Source organism: Aspergillus pseudoviridinutans (genome assembly GCF_018340605.1).
Source record: "Aspergillus pseudoviridinutans IFM 55266 DNA, scaffold_3, whole genome shotgun sequence".
Classification (NCBI taxonomy): Eukaryota; Fungi; Ascomycota; class Eurotiomycetes; order Eurotiales; family Aspergillaceae; genus Aspergillus; species Aspergillus pseudoviridinutans.
Window position 1 is genome coordinate 4,119,293 of NW_025091283.1, and position 17,618 is coordinate 4,136,910.

Below are 17,618 nucleotides of genomic sequence, written 5' to 3' on the forward strand. Positions count from 1 at the left end.
TCCACAATATGACGTAAGCTTTGCTTACCGTCTCTTTTCCGCGTCCTCGCTACTTGTGCAACTAACATCTATACCGAGGTCATTCTCAACATGCCATTCAGACAGGCGCTTCAGGGCATTATCGATAAGGCAGACAAGGCTTGGGAGGAATTCAGCCATCCCGCCCCCAAGCCGGGACCATCCTACAACAGGCCTCCCCCACCACCTATTCCAGCCTCCACTAAACCACCAGCTTATCAGGAGCAGGGCTCGCAACCCCAGATCTATTGGCGGCCCAATCTACATCCCCAAGTGCCGGTGTCCACCAACTTCTACCATGAACAGGGTCAACATGGATGGGGCAACAATGAGTCGCAGAATTATATCGACAGCCCGCAAAACTCATTCCATTCACCCCAGGGCGATGCGGTGATCGTGCGCGCTCTGATCAACCACGGGCATCCCGACCCTGCCCAGAAATTTACCAGCGCCAGGCTGTCGAGTCACCAGACCCTCAGTCGACCACGGGGCTGTCTGTCAGCCAGAATTACGGCGCCGGTAGCACGAGGTATCTGGCCTGCCTTTTGGCTGCTGCCTAAAGACCCCTTCAAGTGGCCCGAGGATGGTGAAGTCGACATCATGGAAGCGTGGAACGGCGATGCTGTCAACCACACCTGTCTGCATTGGGGTCACTTCAACGGTCAGGACTGGGACAAGCATCGCGTTCTCGAAACCCCCATCCCCAACATTAACTCGCTGGCGGGAGTGAGTTACCATTTTATCTGGGATGAGGACGAAACAACAGGCAGAGGGCGCTTGGTCTGGCTGATTGATGGCAGGCCCATCATGAGAGCCGAGAAGCCGCCTGGCACCAGGAAGATGAGTGAGTTCAGAATCCTCATCAACATCGCTGTTGGAGGAAATGTTTGTCAGGGAAATTTGCCCAGTGATGGATGCTACGACCTAGTGGTTCGTGAATTGGCCATGTGGGACGCACCGCCTGGGGGTTGGAATGAGTTTGAGAGGGCTTGGAGCTATTCCAAAGATGGCAATACCATGTAACGAAAGGAAGGAGATTCGCATTGCAAGGCGTTCTAGATCGAATGCTGAGATCTGATGACTACCCCCAATCCCTTAGCTCAGAGAATGAGTTCATTGGGCGCGGACAAGTGTCGTAAAACCCAATATGTTTACACATGAATTGGTCTTGCTAGATACATTACATTTCCATTCTGGCCCGAAAGTCCACAGCCCAGTTCTCCAGTCGCTGTAGCTCTGACATCCGTCATCATGCAGTACTGCCAGCAAGTTTCATAGCCATGACCACTTGGTCTGTTCTTTCCAAGCTTGAGTCAGTACTGATTGATAAGTCCACAGGTCTGGATCCATAGTCGTATATACCATGACAATGCTGCTACTAGTTCGAGACCAGACAGCTATAAAAGCAGTCAAGTGCCCCTTGAAACTGTGAACCTTGAACCGTGGACCAACAGACTCCCAACATCAAGATGAAGTCCCTCATCTGGACACTTGCTGGCTCTGCCGTAGCCGTGCCCCTTGCGTCCGACTCAGGCACAAAAGTTATTGACATCCCCGCAGTTAAGACTCAACCGCCCCGTAGTAATCAATCCGGTGCGGTTCCTCCGCTGGTCAACGGTGCCACGACTGGGGTAACCACCCACGGTCCCTACTCTGGCACCCCGACCACCACCGGCGCTGAGCAGTATCCCTCCACGGTGGCGGCGACCATCCCCATTCAGCCCAATCCGACCGCCACGTACTACAATGCCAATGGCAAGCTGACCGAGCCCATGCCCATGCCATACATGCCCGCGGGCGGTGTGGGAACTAACGGCACCGTGCCCGTGTACATGGTGCAGAGCGACTATGACTAGCAGTCCGTCGCCCTGGGAGTGCACCAGGAATACATCGAGCTGGGCCTTTTCCACTACGGTCTCGAAGTCTTCAGCGAGCAGGACTTTCTCGATGCCGGTCTCACTGTCGAGGACCGCCGCCTGATCGAATACATGGCCATACAGGAGGCTGGCCACGCCACGCTACTGAGCAACATGCTGGGTGAGTCCGCCCCACGACAATGCACGTACAATTATCCTTTCAAGACGGTCCGCGAGTTCATCGACTTCAACGTCAAAGTCACCCGCTGGGGTGAGTCCGGCACCTGGGGCTGGCTGAGCCATCTCAACTCCAAGGACCCAGTCCTGCATCCACAACAATGTCACGGGCTATAATTGCGGCCCCGCCATTTCTCGCGACAAGTATGAACCGCTCACATTCCCCGGACGCAAAGTCGAGCTCACCTGGAATGACCCAGGTCGTGCTGTGGGGCCGAATAACAGCTACGTCACCTCAACGACGGCGGGCCAGCCCTCGTTCGTGGCTTGGTTGTCGCAGTTGAGCTTGACCTATACCGAGTTGACTGCAACCGGACAGAATAAGGGATATACCTATCAGCCGGCGAGTGAGGTGTTTGAGACGGATCCAGCCCTGAACGGTACGGCTTTTATTGCGATCACGGATACGGATATGTTTGCCACACCGTACAACCTGACCATGTTGAATCCGCATATCCGTGCTTTGGGATTGTACCAGGCGGGTTTGATGTAATTCTGTAATATAGTGGACTTTGTCATCTGTTGCAGTCGATGGAACCTTAATGTCAGTTGTGTATGAGCTTCACGTTGATCAAATGAGTAGCCAGTCCTCCCCTAATTGTCCTATATCAAGTACCCAATTCGAGAGTGTGTTCTCGTTGCAATTCTGAGTCTGCCAGTATGACTGCAAGATCTTCCCAGCGTTGACCGTGTTCAAACACCGGGTGACCGTCCAGAACTTCTCCAAAGCTCGCGTGACAAAGTCTTGTTCGATCGAGGAGCGACATTCAAGACCAGCAACAAAAATGGGCCACAGGATGCACTTGAACAATGTGGCGTCCTCTTTGAGAGCTTCGATGCTGGCAAAGAGGTTTTGCACCACTTCGTGTTGTGAAGTGTCTTGATCAAGAAGCATATCTAGGACTCGCTGGCCGTAGACGAGAGCACCAAGCTTGTAGCACTGGGCAAGAGTCGCTAGATTGTGGGTAGCATGTCTTGTGGACTGAGGGAGATTTGCAGCCCAGGAATGACTGTCAAAGCTGCGGACGGATTCCACCATGAAAGAACTGTTGCGGATACAAGCGTCTGACCCTTGTCCGGCACTAGCAAGATCTCGTTGGAGAGAGAAGAATTGAACAGCGTTGAGAAGCTGCTCCGGACAGCCGAGAAATGACTGTTCGACGGTATCTGGGCCCATTTCTACTTCGTTCGCAGGAGGAAATTGTGATAGTAGATTCGGTCGTACAAACGTCGCACCCAGCGTCTCGATTCTAGTTTGCATGAGTATTTGAACAGTTTTTGAGCCAGGAGGTACATACAGGTAAATCTGCTTGGTGATAAAGCTCCGTATTTCCTGCACTGTCCAGCCGGGATCGTTGACTTGTGACAACGACTTGCTCAAGGACAATAGAGCCTTTGCGCCTTCCAGATGGACATTCCACCGATCGTTTCCTGACTCTACCAGATCAAGGAAGATGAGGAGGAAAATGCTCGCAACAGTTGAATCTGTTCTGCAAGAGCCTGGATCACCGATGATTTGCGACAGGCCTTGTATCGCCTGATGTTTAAACACAAGTGCATCTTGTTGAGCATTATCCATCCAAGGGACTGGTGCTTCGATGCCATTAAAGGTCTGACCTTCATTCGCTCTGTGCCTTGCTGCGAGAGCAAGAACCGCACTGAGCAGGAGTTGATCCTTTACGGCAAGTGAGATCAGATTTCTGAATGGGTTGTGGTTACTGTCATAGACAATGAAGAGCTTGCATATACGATCATTATCTTCTCATCGTTAGCTTAGTATTTTGACCAGCTGGCTCACTTACAATAGTCGAGATAGTACTTCGACACTCGGTCCAAGCTCGAAACGGATACGTCCCCTAAGCCGGCAGGCAAATCTTGTTGATCTGAAATGGTAAGACACGGTGCAGCAGGAAGTAGTGGCAGAGCTTACCTTCACGTCTCAACTTGATCAGGCCCTGCTCATCCGCTGCAGGGCTATTTAAGCGGCTGTACGACACACCCTGCATCTTGCCTCGGATGGCGACACCCTTGACCCATCTGATGGGTCGTTTCTGGTGACATTCGAATCCACCCTTTTCGCATTTTCTGCAGGGAATACCGGATCTGTCGCATTGTATTCGCCGATACCGGCAGGTGTAACATGCTTCAATCATTGGACTTTCGACCATCGTAGACGTGATACATCAGCTGCGGATTTAGCAAATGGTATTATCTTCATGACATGATCATTTGGAGCTCAGCTCAGATATATACATCTACCAAATGGATGACAGCTTTATCAAAGATGGGAAAAAAGAGATGCAGAGTATGGACGATGGTTTCATGGATGTGCAAGACGGAGGACGCACGTGCCAAGAACGAGGGGTCTGGAACTATCACGTGCTTATCTGAGAGCTTATCTACAAGCATTTCCTAATCGGGAAATCACTCTAAGGACCATTGCCAACGTCAATACTATTTACGATCTATAGGAAAAAGCTATTTCTTGTCCTTCAGTTCTCCCCTCTCCTTCACAGTCTTCGCTATGCCCATCCCAACCTCCATCCCCAGCTTCTCAAACCCCTCAATCACCCCCTCCCGATCACCCACCCCCATTTCCTGACTCATCTTGAACTTCCCCTGCAACCGCTCAATCTTCACCTGCACCCCAATAATATTCTTCTTGAGAAGCTCCACATATGTCTCTGGCGCATCGCTCACCTCCCACGGCCCCGGCCTCTCGCCCCCGGTGTACCCCATAACCGAAGTCTCCGCATGCCGCGATAAATCATTCACCTGGCGCGACAGGAACGCACCCGTCTCCTCGGCCTTGGAGTCGCAGTACACGGTGATCTTGCCGTAGGCCTGCACGGCGGCGTAGTTCCAGGTGGGCACAACCTTGCCCGTTGCGGGTTTTGTCTCTTTGTAGAATTTAGGGGTGACGTAGTGGTGGTGTGGGCCGTTGAACAGGATGAGGACTTCGTCGGGGAGTTCAAGCGTCGTGGACTGGGTTTCTGCTTGGTGCTGGGCCAGAGCTTCCATTAGGGCTTTTGCTTGCGGGTTTTGTTTGGCGATGTGTCCGCGGAGAGTCCCTGGGACGGGATCGGAATCGGCATTGTTGGTGGGGGAGTCTGGGATGTCGATGACGAAGGGGATGTGGCTCGATTGCAGGAGAGGGTAGTTGGGGGATTTGATGGCGGTTGTGAGGATCCCGAGGGGATTGTCGCGGATGAACTGTTGGAGGAGGGGAATGTGCGTTTCGGCGTGGACGGCGCGGAGATACATTGTGTTTTGGCGTCTTTGAATGTCAGATGGTTATTGTCACGTCGTTGCAAGGGACGAGGTTATATATCCTCGATTGTCTGACCAGTTGAGCAGAGTCATGGTCGGGATATCGCTGTATTCAATTGGCTCATGACGCCGAGTCAGATTATGTCGGCACAGGGCGCACGCCCTCGGGAACTGCTAGGAGTCATAACTGTCGCAGACCAATGCAGAAAGACATTACAAATGGCAGATTTCGAGGGTGGAATGTCTGCACCATGATTGGTCAAACTAGATTCATCGGAGAAAAGCCGGTGGCCAATAGAAAGACGGATCTCTGGGCTATTCCCTTTCCAGCAGTTGACAGGAGTGGGGCATCTTCTACAGCCAATAGCCTCTCAGTGTCTGTGCTTTACCATCAATCGATCGTTGAAAATCGTCACCACGTCCATTTTAGGAAATTCTGGGGAGTGGAGCCTTACTGGATGCCAGTACTATCAGATGTGCTCTGCACAGTGTGCATCTTATAAATATGAGTAAATCGCATTCTTTATCAGCTTCTCAATTTTCCCACCATACTCACTCCAGCAAGATGCCTCTTTCGCAAGACAGCCACCCTGCCACTAAGGCACTGCATGCCGACGATCGGCTCAACTTGGTGACAGATGTCGCACCTCCAATCCATCTATCGACCACATTTCGATACTCCAATGACCCTGATCAATTGATTCCGTCCGAGGATCCCATCGTAAGCCCCCCAAAAACCCACTACAGGATTCAACTAACATTCCCAGGCCGAATTCGACGGCAAGAACTACGTCTACTCGCGAGAGTTTGCCCCCAACGCAACCCGCTTTGAGGCAATTCTCTCCACCTTGCTTGGTAGCCACGCTGTCAGCTATGCCACCGGCCTAGCTGCGCTACACGCAGCCCTGGTGCTGCTGAACCCCCGACGCATCTCCGTCGGCGAAGGCTACCACGGCAGCCACGAAGTCATCGGTGTGCTCACTCGGCTCACAGGGCTCAAGAAGCTCCCCCTGGACTGTGCCGCCGAAGACCTCGAACAAGGCGATGTGATCCTCCTCGAGACGCCGGTGAACCCACTCGGCACTGCATTCAGCATCGAAGCGTACGCGCAGAAGGCTCACTCCCGGGGAGCCTACCTCATCGTCGACAGCACCTTTGCTCCGCCAGGTTTGCAAGATCCCTTCCTCTGGGGTGCGGATATCGTGCTGCACTCCGGGTCCAAGTATTTCGGCGGCCATAGCGATATGCTCTGCGGTGTGCTGGGTGTCAAGCGTGCAGAGTGGCATCGCCAGCTGCTCGAGGATAGGGTCGCGCTCGGCCATGTTATGGGGAACCTGGAGAGCTGGCTCGGTGTGCGTAGTCTGCGTACGCTGGAGGTTAGGGTGCAGAGAGCGAGTCAGAACTCGGCCAAGTTGATTTCTTGGCTGAATGGCGCGTTGACGGCGACGAACCCGGCACCGGGGAGTGAGGAGGAGATTGTGCAAAAGGTGCTGGTGAAGATCTACCATTCCAGTTTGCAGGATGAGGAGTGGTTGAAGAGGCAGATGCCGAATGGGTCTGGGCCTGTGTTTGCGATTGTCATGAGGGATGAGAAGATTGCAAAGACGTTGCCCAGCAAGCTCGCTTTGTTCCAGCATGCGACAAGTTTGGGCGGTGTTGAGTCATTGATTGAGTGGCGGGCGTTGTCGGATTCCAGAGTAGATCGGAAGTTGCTGAGGATCAGTGTTGGGTTGGAGGATTGGCAGGACCTGAAGATGGACTTGTTGTCTGCTTTCAAGGCTCTACTTGAGGTTTAGCGGCTGTGCAGATTTCGTGAATTTGTGGTCAATGGATTTTCTTACTATCGATAGACTCCATTCACCCACTGAGTCAATCCCACTTGAGAATCTGTGTTGTTACAAAAAACTTCATTCATTGCTTGTACAAAGATTTACAAAATGGGTGCTCCTTTGTTTGAGACTCCTTAGCCTCATCTATAATACTAGATATGCTCCTGTGTCCCAGTCCTACGAACAGTCAGCTCTGCATCTCAAATGAAGTACCCTACACACATCATCGATCCCAACGGGGATGTGATTATAAAACTGCTCGACCCAAATGCTTGCTTTGCTATATCTGAAGAATGGGACTATGGAGAGGAAGACGAATTACCCTCGTGGTTCGGATCAAGACAGTGGAATCCGTTGAACAACGAACAAGCAGTCGACTCGCTCCTTGACCTAACTATCGTTGCTCAGGACGACCAGAACGAACCACCAAAGTCTGCAGCATCAGAGACTCATGTTTCCCTATTGGAAGCAACCGGTCTCACGAGAGTGCCTACTCGACGCCAACGCCATCGTCCACGGAGAATGAGCGAAGGCGAACGTATTCTGAGTGAATATGAACGTATGTTATACTTCCCTGGACACGAGCGCAAGTTAACTGCATAGGCAAACCCGCATTCAACGACGAATACACCTACCAAGTCTCATCACGACATCTGATACTCGCCTCTCCGTTCTTCCGCGCAGCAATGACAAGAGGGTGGAAGGAGACCCACACCCTAGGCACACAAGGTTCCGTCACATTCACCGTGTACGACTGGGATGATCAGGCGCTCTTGATCTTCCTAAACGTTATACACGGACAGCACCGCGATTTGCCCTGGAAAGTAGGGCTAGAGCTCTTGGCAAAGATAACCGTCATCGCCGACTATTATCAGTGTATAGATGCCATCCAGTTCATGGCGCTGTCTTGGCATGCTTTTTTGAAGCCGACGTGCTCCTCTGTTGTCCGGCCCAGGGATATTGTCTTGTGGTTGTGGGTTTCGTGGGTGTTGCGTCTTCCAGAACAGTTTCGGAAGGTTGGCGCAATGGCTATGGAGCAATTGGATCAGCGCATGGATTCATTGGGATTGCCTATTCCAAAGAGGATTCTAGGTGAGTTTTGTGCAATCGGGTCATCTGCAATAGCTGATTGGATTAGACGCCATCAACCATCAGGAAGGATTTCCTAGTAGCCTTGAGGAGGGAAATCGCTTACTTTTTTGGTGGCTTTACCGGGGTTGGACTGGTTGATAGACCAAGCTGTGACTGAGTACACAACAAGAGAAATCTTTGTACATGTTTGTACAAACTTCTATATCTGGCTAGCAGAAGAAGCTCAAAGCTGTTGAAGGTAGGCATCAATTGAGCCAAATGAGCTTGTACCGCTTATGCAAAAGCCAAGTTTAAACTGATTACTGACTAGAACAGGCATTGCATAATAGGAACTGGTAGAAGTTGACTAAATCTGAGTATTCATTTTATCAAATGATAATCGACCATCTCTTCCCCTCTCTGCAATGACACGGTAGTATCACCATGCCTGCATATCATGACAAACATCCTCCCCTTGCAGATCGATGCGGGGAATCCTCATCAGGTATATAAGCCCCGAATACTCGCAAATAATTGACCGTCTATCAGGGCCAACGTAGACATATCACAATGCACACAACAAAATCCCTCCTATATACCCTAATACCAATAATGTTCCCCCTCTCCCTGGGGTCAGTCTCCTTCCCCAATCTCCTACCTACGCCCCCAATGGGCTTCAACAATTGGGCCCGCTTCATGTGCGACCTCAACGAGACGCTCTTCGTCGAAACCGCGTCCGCAATGATCTCAACCGGCCTCCAGGAAGCAGGCTACAACCGCCTCAACCTAGACGACTGCTGGATGGCCTACGAGCGCGCCCCAGACTCCTCCCTCCAATGGAACACGACCAAATTTCCCCACGGCATCCCCTGGCTCGCCCACCACCTCAAAGCCCAAGGCTTCCACCTAGGCATCTACCAGGATGCAGGAAACCTTACCTGCGGCGGGTATCCCGGCTCATTCGGACACGAGGCCATCGACGCCCAAACCTTCGCAGCCTGGGGAATTGACTATCTAAAGCTAGACGGGTGCAACGTCTTCCCGGAGCACTCCCGCACCTTAGAAGAAGAGTACAAAGCCCGCTACGCACACTGGCATGCGGTCTTGCAGCAGATGCACCCCCCGCTCATCTTCTCCGAAAGCGCTCCGGCCTACTTTGCCGAAACCCCCAATTTGACCTCCTGGTACGAGGTCATGGATTGGGTCCCTGCCTTTGGGGAATTGGCGCGTCACTCAACTGATATCCTCGTTTATGTCGGACAGGGCAGCGCCTGGGACAGTATCATGGTGAACTATCACTATAACACGCTGCTGGCGCGATACCAGCGGCCCGGGTACTTTAATGATCCGGACTTTTTGATATCGGATCATCCTGGGTTGACGCTTGAGGAGAAACGCTCGCACTTTGCACTGTGGGCGTCGTTTTCAGCGCCATTGATTATTAGTGCGTATATTCCGGGGCTCTCGGAAGAAGAGTTGGCGATCCTGAGGAACGAGGAGTTGATCAGGGTTGATCAGGATGCGTTGGGGTTGCAGGCGACGTTGGCGAGTCGGGGGGCGGAGGTTGATGTGTTGACGAGGAGTTTGGAGGGTGGGGATCGGTTGCTTGCGGTGTTGAATCGGGGGAATGGGGTGGCGATGGTTAAGGTGCCAGTTGAGTGGATAGGGCTAGAAAGGGGGTGTACGTATACGGCTAAAAATCTGTGGGATGGGGAGGTGCAGGTGGTGGAGGAGGAGATGATGGTCAGGCTGGACTCGCATGCTACGCAGGTGTACAGGATCACTTTGCCGGAGGAGTGCTCTGCGGTCATTCCGACGGGGATTGTGTTCAATACAGCGTCGGGGAACTGTCTCACGGATGGAGATGGTGGGAGGGTTGGGTTCGAGGCTTGCAAAGGATCGGACACGCAGATTTGGCAGGTGACTGAGCTGGGAAATCTACGTCCGCTATCAAGAACGTCGCATTGTTTGACTGCAAGCAGTCAAATATCTGTTGAGTTGTGCACTGGACACCAAGACCAGAAGTGGACTTATGCGATAACCGGAAATCTCAAGACTGAAGGCGCTAAGATGTGCTTGACGGAGGGGGGAGGAATATCTCAATGTGGGTTGGAAAAAGACAGCCAGGTATTCGGTCTGCCCAGTGGTGTAGACGTCAAGTCCAGTTAGACAGACCTTAATAAGCTGCAGATAGTAGCCGCTCGTGTTGGCAATTTCCTAATTGTAGGGAATCTTCCAAGGTGAGAATCCCTTGATGGCATCCCCTGTCATAAACTGTACAGTATGTACTCATCGTATATTTTGAAAGAAGGAGAAGTCTTCGGTAAGTCGTCGCCAAAGAACCATAGATCCACACAATTGATGAAAATCCAGAAAAGAGAAGTACTATGCTTGTGCAGAATCATAACTCTTCGTCGGGTCAAAGGTCGGCCGTTGTCGGAAGAGATTGAGGAGAGGAATGAATAGCCTGGGTTGGTCATCGCTGGTCTCAATTCCCTCAGTCTGTACCTGCTTCTCGAACCACGACCGAACATCTTCCCAGCTTATCCACCGCCATTCGTCACACTTCTCAGGCTCCATTATCTGAAACCACGAATTAGTAGGGAGGCATCACTGACAGGGGGATGGTTCCAGCTCACCTGTGGCTGTGCGTTATCTTCCTTGGCCATAGCACCGACATAAACAGTAATATAGTGCTTTCCTTCGGCTTCCATGACATCGTTCGTAGCAGTCAGAAAACGTACGTCGTGAATTGAGAGGCCTGTCTCTTCGAGCACTTCCCGTACTGCGCAGGCTTCGAAAGATTCGCCGAATTCAAGATGGCCGCCAGGAAATGCCCAAGTTCCTAGTCCACCATCAGAATCCACTCAAAATAGAGGGAAAGTGAAAGACAGGAGTACCGGCACCGTGGCTTCCCTTCCTCTTGCCCAGGACAACCTTCCCTTCCTTGTTCAGGACAACGACTCCAACTCCTACTCTTGGATTCATTATGAACAATCCACAGCAAAAATCTGCGTACTGAAACTCAATGGTCTTTTAAGCGCAGGTGTGCCTTTTATGTGGAATATCTGTAGCACAGCCTTCTAGTGAGTCATACGAATCAGGCTGGGGGGCAGTGCTCACCTAATTGACTGCTGCGGTTGAGAAATTTTTAATTCTAACATGGGGGCTTATGAGTGTTTAAGCTTCTTAGATATTGCTCAATGAGCTCAGCCTCTGACGATGTTGAAGTTGGTAGATGCATGTGTTGTTGACTTTTATGAAGACACTTTCCCATTTGGGAAAGCAGTGCATACAAATCAAACATCTCCAACTCGTCTCCGTAACAGAGCATCTCCATCGACCATCATCTCCCCATCTTCTAATCTCAAGCCTTCATCTCATGCATCGCCATCGTGGCCATTTGGAATGAGTCTGGCCCGAATAATTGCTATACCAATCAGCAAGCTGAGAATTCGTTATCACTCGGCCGGCCTGCTGTCGGCCATCCTATCAAGCAAGGAACTACTCCGTTCCTTATCAAAGCGCCCTGATAACGAGTAATGTCGGACCTTGCATCTTGGAGACTAGAGACATCCTCGATATGGGAAACTTCACCATCATCTTCCTGCCTTGCCGCTGGTGCTCTCAGATGACAAGCGCAAGAAATAGAGGGGAGATGCGACCAGGTTCCCTCCACATATCAATGACAATTGTATCACTTTGGAAATGAAGCGCCATGTAACTTCGATTTGCATGTCCTCACCATATGTCCTGCCGCGCCATGGGCCGTGCCACTCGAGATGCAACATGGCTTATCTTTGTGACCCCGCACTGCAAGTGAGTCTGGCTAAAATCAGATGGGCAGGTCAAGCTTTGTAGACCAAGGCTTAAAAGAGAGAGGACTCATTCGAAATCGTTGCTTTTTATCTTTGCATCATCATCAATTGGCGGGCCATGACAAAGACTTTGATCTCTGCTAGAAAGCATCAACTCTCACCATGGCATCTAAGGAGAAAGCTCAAGATCATATTTTCAAGACCTCTCACGCAGGAGATAATCCAGAGGTAGAAATTGGCCGCCTGGATGAACTTGAAGTCGATCTCGACTCCGCCTTGAAGGAGAACCAGGAGTATGACTACGAATCGGAACACTCCCCCTTTGCGGAAGGTCTGTTGTTGTGCGCGCTATGAATACTGGATTCTCTATTAATTCCAAAAGCTGTATAGTCCGAGCAGTGGTTCCTGAAACTGACGATCCGCATATGCCTGTCAATACGCTCCGGATGTGGATGCTCGGTGCCATCTTCACCGTTCTAGGCTCTGGGATCAATCAATTCTTCTCCCTCCGTTACCCATCTGTACACATTGTCTCGCTTGTTGCGGAGCTGCTTGCCTATCCATGTGGCGTCTTTCTCGCGAAAATACTACCCGTAGTGACGGTTCATTGCGGACGATTGGGCTCTTTCTGCGTAAACCCAGATCATCATTTCAATATCAAGGAACATGCCATCATCGTGATCATGAGTAATGTCTCTTTCGGATACGGCAGTGCCGACTCGACCAACATCATTCAAGCCTCGAGCTCTAACTTCTACAACTTTGGTCTCAAAGCGGGCTTCTCGGTGCTTGTTGTGATCTGCGCGCAGCTTTTAGGCTTCGGCATCGCTGGTTTAGCTGCGCCATGGCTCGTGGAGCCCGCGAACATTATCTGGCCAGCTGTTCTGTCAAACTGTGCTATGCTGGAAACTCTCCATTCTCGCGCCAACTCCGTTGCGAATGGATGGAAGATCTCTCGCTTGCGCTTCTTTCTGTATGTCACTGCAGCCGGTTTCGTGTGGTACTTCTTTCCCGGGCTCATTTTCACGGGCCTTTCCTATTTTACCTGGATCTGTTGGATTGCACCTAAAAACGTTATTGTCAATCAGCTTTTCGGCATGCAGACGGGACTTGGCTTGAGCCCCATCACCTTCGATTGGAGCCAGGTAGCGTACAATACGAATCCCCTCCTATCTCCATCTTGGGCAGCCATCAACGTTTTCGCGGGCTTCGCAATCTTTTTCTGGGGTGTTGTTCCTGCTCTCTACTACACGAACACTTGGTATACTGCTTACCTTCCAATGATGACGGCGGATGTCTATGATCGGACAGGGGCCGTATACGACACAGCTCGAGTTGTGGGCTCCCAAAATACCTTGAATATCGACGCTTACAAGCAGTACTCGCCCCCGTATCTAAGCGCCACATTCGCGTTCGTCTACGGACTCGCCTTCGCGTCGATCACGTCCGTGCTTACTCACATTGCGGTCTGGCATAAGGGCGACATCTGGGCTGCAATGAAGGGCAAAAACAGGCTAGACATCCATGCTAGGCTCATGAGATCCTATAGGAAAACTCCTTGGTACTGGTATGCTGCAGTCATTGTGGCGGTGACCGCTATCGCCATTGTGCTGGTTGAGGTCTACGAAACCAAACTCCCCGTCTACGGCGTGTTCCTGGCCCTCGTCATCCCAGCCCTCTACATGGTGCCCTGCGGAATCGTCCAGGGCATCACCAACGTCGACGCAAACCAGCTCAATGTCCTCAGCGAGTTCATCGGCGGCTACATGTTCGAAGGCAAGCCCCTGGCAAATATGCTCTTCAAGATCCTCAGCACGGACGTGGTCGGTCAAGGCGTCTATTTCGCCATGGACATGAAACTGGGCCACTACCTGAAGATCCCTCCACGGCTGCTCTTTGTCGCGCAGGGGACCGCCACCATCCTCGGGGCCCTGACCCAGGCCGGCGTCACACTCTGGATGCTCGGCAACATTGACGGCATCTGCACCAAGGACCAACCAGACGGCTTCTCCTGCCCCAACGGCCGAACCGTGTACTCATCCTCCGTCATCTGGGGTCTCGTCGGCCCGCGGCGCCTCTACTCCGCCGGCAAAATCTACTCGTCTCTCCTGCACTTCTTCTGGATCGGTGCCCTCGCTCCAGTAGTTACGTACCTCCTCTACAGGTACACAAATCGCAGCATCTTCAAGTCCATGAATTGGCCTCTCATCTTCGTGGGCACATGGAACGTCCCACCAGGTAAGTCGTTAGATCTCAGTGTCTCAGTCCTGCCAGCTACTGATGCGTTCCCAAGCAACTGGTATCAACTACTCCAGCTGGGCTCTCGTCAACTTCGCCTTCAATCATGTCATCAAGCGCCGCTTCTTTGCTTGGTGGACGAAATACAACTACGTCCTCGCGGCGGCTCTCGACACAGGCCTGGCGCTTAGCGGCATCGTTATATTTTTCTGCATCTCGTATCCTGGTGCTGTGTTTCCAAACTGGTGGGGGAACACGGTCTACCTCAACACGGCGGATGGACAGGGAGTCGCCTGGAAACCAATGCCAGATGTTGGATACTTTGGTCCACCGAATGGAACTTGGACTTGATGTTACGCCAGTATCTCCTTACAGCGGTGACAAGAATCAGAATATATTGTTCATATACGCGTGATGGAAACAATTGCCTAGTCAACTAGGTTATTTCTATTGCAATCGTCGGACGAAGCTTGTTGAGAAATTATTGAATACATCCAGACTACCCCGAAGTTTCCCATAAAAAGCCGAACTGAAACTGCCATATCAAGTAAAGAGGAATAAAACAAATGCCGGGAGAGGAATCGCGTTAAGGGAACATTGAAAGCAAGAATCCGGAAACAGTAGTTTGAAAAGAAAGCGGCGAGCGGGCCGGATTTCCCAGAGGACTTTGCCAAGAGTTGGTTGGTTCAGTCAATAGGAGTGACCTGCCACTCCTCGAGAAAAAAAAAAAAGAGATCCATCATGAAGCATTTACTGCACGACAGGTCAGTGTCTGTACATTTGGAGAGCATAGAAGAACCAGGGAAGCTTACAGAAATCTCGGCCATTCCAAGATCCTCACCACCGGTAGCAGGCTGCTGAACAGCGCCGTTGGTAGCGGCAGGGGCAGTGGCATCTGCGGGACCAGCATTCTCGTTGCTGGCAAAGTAGTCAACCATCTCGGCATCAAGCTCTTCGACACTCTTCGGCTTAGGACGGTTCGAGCTACGGGCACCACCACGGCGGCCACGGCGGGCGCCACGGCCCCGAGCGGTGTTGGCGGCCTTGGCGGCGGTGGCAGGCTTGGGCTGAGACTTGACTTGACTGTTCCAAATTAACAGAAGATCATCAGAAAGACGACAGGGTGTAGAACTTACGCGACGCGCTCTCCAAGAGGCTTGGGTGCTGGCACGCTCGGAGCGTGGGAAGCGTCAACCACTACTTCAATCTAGGGAGAGTTAGAGACGGTCGGAACGAAAAAGAGGACAATGCGTCTTTCACCTTCATGGGTCTTCCATCCACGAGAAGGCCATTCAACTCTTTGGCAGCTTTGGCGGCTGTGTCGGGTTTGCTGAAGACAATCGAAGCAATACCCCGGCTGGTGCCGTTCTGGTTGTAAGTGAGCATCACTCGCTTGACGGGACCTGCGGATTTTGAGAAGTATTCCTAATGGACGGAAAGATGATCAGTACTGCAGTCAAGATCAAGTCGCGAAACCTGGCAACGACGGCGGCATGAACGAAACATCGACAAGTGCGCAAAACGGCCCCCAACAGGTAGCACAGAGCATCAGCGAGCACACAGCGTTAGCGTCATATTCCACTGGAACCCGTATTTCCACCTCTACGATCGTGAAGCCACAAGACCATTTTGGAATCCGTATTGACCTTCCGGCACAATCCCCTTCAAATAATGGCCGGGCGTTTGATCCCTCCATGGCATAAACCGACCTCATCAACCATTCAGACCAAGAGTGGACGAATGCATGTCAGTGCCCTGCAGCAATGCAGATAGCAAGCGTCCACGCCCAAAGGTAGCCTGCCATCAACGAAGTGATAGTCCATGGCTGAAAATACAGGGAACAGAGAAGTCCCAACACGAACCCCCAGTTTGCCCACAAGTCAAATAGTGACAATAAGAACAATCTCGGCAAGGCTGCTAGATCCTTAAGATTCATTGCGAGTGCGTCTCCTGCCCTAATAAACTGACGCACTTCACAAATAAATCGTACCACCCGTCGATGGTTCTGATTCATTGCAAAGCCTTGCCTGCTACTGCTGTTTGCTGATGCGCTCGCTGATGCCCCCTCCATGCAGTGCGAAATCAAACGGGCGGCGAAACCGGAAAGTTTCGCCAGGAAAGGTATTTCAAAGCTCCGAGCACAGTCTGCAGCGTAGTGATGGAAGCGGATTGCTGACAACGCAAATTCGCGACTCAAACTAAACACGCTTCTCGCAAGACTCCGGCAAAACTCGACCTCGACCGTCATGTAGCAGCAGTTTATGAAATGCTCGTAGATAGAAGACGGGAAGGAGTAGGTGCCTGTGCAGCGAACCCAGCAATCACCACGAGGTTGTGGAAGCGACGTGGCGACGGGTCCGAACGCGGATGGAAGCCGTTGACGCCTCGAAGGTCTCGAAAAACAGACATGGCGATAGAAACCCAAGGCGTAGGCCTCTCGATCAACATACCTTGATATTGGCCTCATTCACATCAGAGGGCTTAAAGCAGTTAGCAAATCTGCACACTATCAAGCTCGGAGCGTGAATGGAAACTTACCAAGCCGCTGACCATGATCTTGCTTTCTGTTGCAACCGGGTGTCCACCCTGAACCCCCTTTGCAACGGGTTTGGCGGGCTTATTCTTCTTCACTCCTCCAACTGGAACAGCAGCACTGCCAGGCTTTGAAGCGGCCGGACGACGACTGCGACGACGAGCGTTTTGACGACGGTTGACGAGGATCTCGTCGAGAGACTTGTCCAGCTTGGCAGACATTGTGTTGAGTTCGAATGAGTGATTAGAATTGGAGAGTGAGAGGTTCAGGAGATTCACGGATTTGCGACCGTGAAGATGATGCACCACCTAGGTGGTTCGAGGCTTTAACAAAGGGGCAGGAGAATAGGCTCAAAAGCTGTGAATGTCGCTATTGAGCTTGGAGTATTAATTGCTGATACAATTATGGATGTACGTGAGTAAGAAGAAAGACGCGTTGATGGAGGAGGTGATGCAAGACGATGGACGGTTGAGATTGATGGACGACAGGAAGTTACGCAAGGGCGGTAGGCAAGGAGGCTGTGTTTGGTTTGGCGCTAGGCCGCATTTGGAAGCGGGACGTTGGTGCCTTAGACATCAGGATTTGGCCGTACGAACTGAAACATTCATCATCATTATTGCCAAATCACTCATTCTCGAAAGGACTCCCTCGACGTCTGTTCTAAGCAGCTGAATGCAGCATTATATCGGCTAAAAAAATAACATGATGTCTCGAAATCACAGTTGGGAGGGTCAAATATGGGACTCAT

At 51.6% G+C, this 17,618-nt stretch overlaps 10 protein-coding genes across 10 annotated transcripts; 6 read left to right on the forward strand and 4 right to left on the reverse strand.

Moving 5' to 3' along the window:
• Positions 1-90: 90 nt before the first annotated feature.
• On the forward strand, positions 91-1,041 carry Asppvi_005203 (glycoside hydrolase family 16 protein; the record flags this gene model as incomplete). The annotated part of the gene is made up of 1 exon (XM_043301128.1): positions 91-1,041. One exon carries the CDS (start codon positions 91-93, stop codon positions 1,039-1,041), a length of 951 nt encoding a protein of 316 aa, XP_043157063.1.
• A 446-nt stretch (positions 1,042-1,487) lies between these two features.
• Asppvi_005204 (putative stress response protein (Rds1)) lies at positions 1,488-2,604 on the forward strand (the record flags this gene model as incomplete). The annotated part of the gene is made up of 3 exons (XM_043301129.1): positions 1,488-1,853; positions 1,878-2,149; positions 2,190-2,604. The coding sequence occupies 3 exons, from the start codon at positions 1,488-1,490 to the stop codon at positions 2,602-2,604; spliced, it is 1,053 nt and encodes a 350-aa protein (XP_043157064.1).
• Positions 2,605-2,682: 78 nt separating this feature from the next.
• On the reverse strand, positions 2,683-4,279 carry Asppvi_005205 (Zn(II)2Cys6 transcription factor; the record flags this gene model as incomplete). Its single annotated transcript, XM_043301130.1, has 4 exons — positions 2,683-3,361; positions 3,410-3,869; positions 3,914-3,994; positions 4,042-4,279. 4 exons carry the CDS (start codon positions 4,277-4,279, stop codon positions 2,683-2,685), a joined length of 1,458 nt encoding a protein of 485 aa, XP_043157065.1.
• A 310-nt stretch (positions 4,280-4,589) lies between these two features.
• Asppvi_005206 (FMN-binding negative transcriptional regulator) lies at positions 4,590-5,375 on the reverse strand (the record flags this gene model as incomplete). The annotated part of the gene is made up of 1 exon (XM_043301131.1): positions 4,590-5,375. One exon carries the CDS (start codon positions 5,373-5,375, stop codon positions 4,590-4,592), a length of 786 nt encoding a protein of 261 aa, XP_043157066.1.
• A 571-nt stretch (positions 5,376-5,946) lies between these two features.
• On the forward strand, positions 5,947-7,177 carry Asppvi_005207 (putative transsulfuration enzyme family protein; the record flags this gene model as incomplete). Its single annotated transcript, XM_043301132.1, has 2 exons — positions 5,947-6,102; positions 6,149-7,177. The coding sequence occupies 2 exons, from the start codon at positions 5,947-5,949 to the stop codon at positions 7,175-7,177; spliced, it is 1,185 nt and encodes a 394-aa protein (XP_043157067.1).
• Positions 7,178-7,414: 237 nt separating this feature from the next.
• On the forward strand, positions 7,415-8,440 carry Asppvi_005208 (uncharacterized protein; the record flags this gene model as incomplete). The annotated part of the gene is made up of 3 exons (XM_043301133.1): positions 7,415-7,769; positions 7,814-8,302; positions 8,349-8,440. 3 exons carry the CDS (start codon positions 7,415-7,417, stop codon positions 8,438-8,440), a joined length of 936 nt encoding a protein of 311 aa, XP_043157068.1.
• A 453-nt stretch (positions 8,441-8,893) lies between these two features.
• Positions 8,894-10,450, forward strand: aglA (putative alpha-galactosidase; the record flags this gene model as incomplete). Its single annotated transcript, XM_043301134.1, has 1 exon — positions 8,894-10,450. One exon carries the CDS (start codon positions 8,894-8,896, stop codon positions 10,448-10,450), a length of 1,557 nt encoding a protein of 518 aa, XP_043157069.1.
• A 216-nt stretch (positions 10,451-10,666) lies between these two features.
• Asppvi_005210 (nucleotide triphosphate diphosphatase NUDT15) lies at positions 10,667-11,269 on the reverse strand (the record flags this gene model as incomplete). Its single annotated transcript, XM_043301135.1, has 3 exons — positions 10,667-10,864; positions 10,921-11,126; positions 11,182-11,269. The coding sequence occupies 3 exons, from the start codon at positions 11,267-11,269 to the stop codon at positions 10,667-10,669; spliced, it is 492 nt and encodes a 163-aa protein (XP_043157070.1).
• Positions 11,270-12,261: 992 nt separating this feature from the next.
• optD (small oligopeptide transporter, OPT family) lies at positions 12,262-14,688 on the forward strand (the record flags this gene model as incomplete). The annotated part of the gene is made up of 3 exons (XM_043301136.1): positions 12,262-12,430; positions 12,490-14,337; positions 14,393-14,688. 3 exons carry the CDS (start codon positions 12,262-12,264, stop codon positions 14,686-14,688), a joined length of 2,313 nt encoding a protein of 770 aa, XP_043157071.1.
• Positions 14,689-15,023: 335 nt separating this feature from the next.
• Positions 15,024-17,091, reverse strand: Asppvi_005212 (uncharacterized protein; the record flags this gene model as incomplete). The annotated part of the gene is made up of 5 exons (XM_043301137.1): positions 15,024-15,420; positions 15,474-15,544; positions 15,598-15,762; positions 16,788-16,817; positions 16,876-17,091. The coding sequence occupies 5 exons, from the start codon at positions 17,089-17,091 to the stop codon at positions 15,024-15,026; spliced, it is 879 nt and encodes a 292-aa protein (XP_043157072.1).
• Positions 17,092-17,618: the final 527 nt, after the last annotated feature.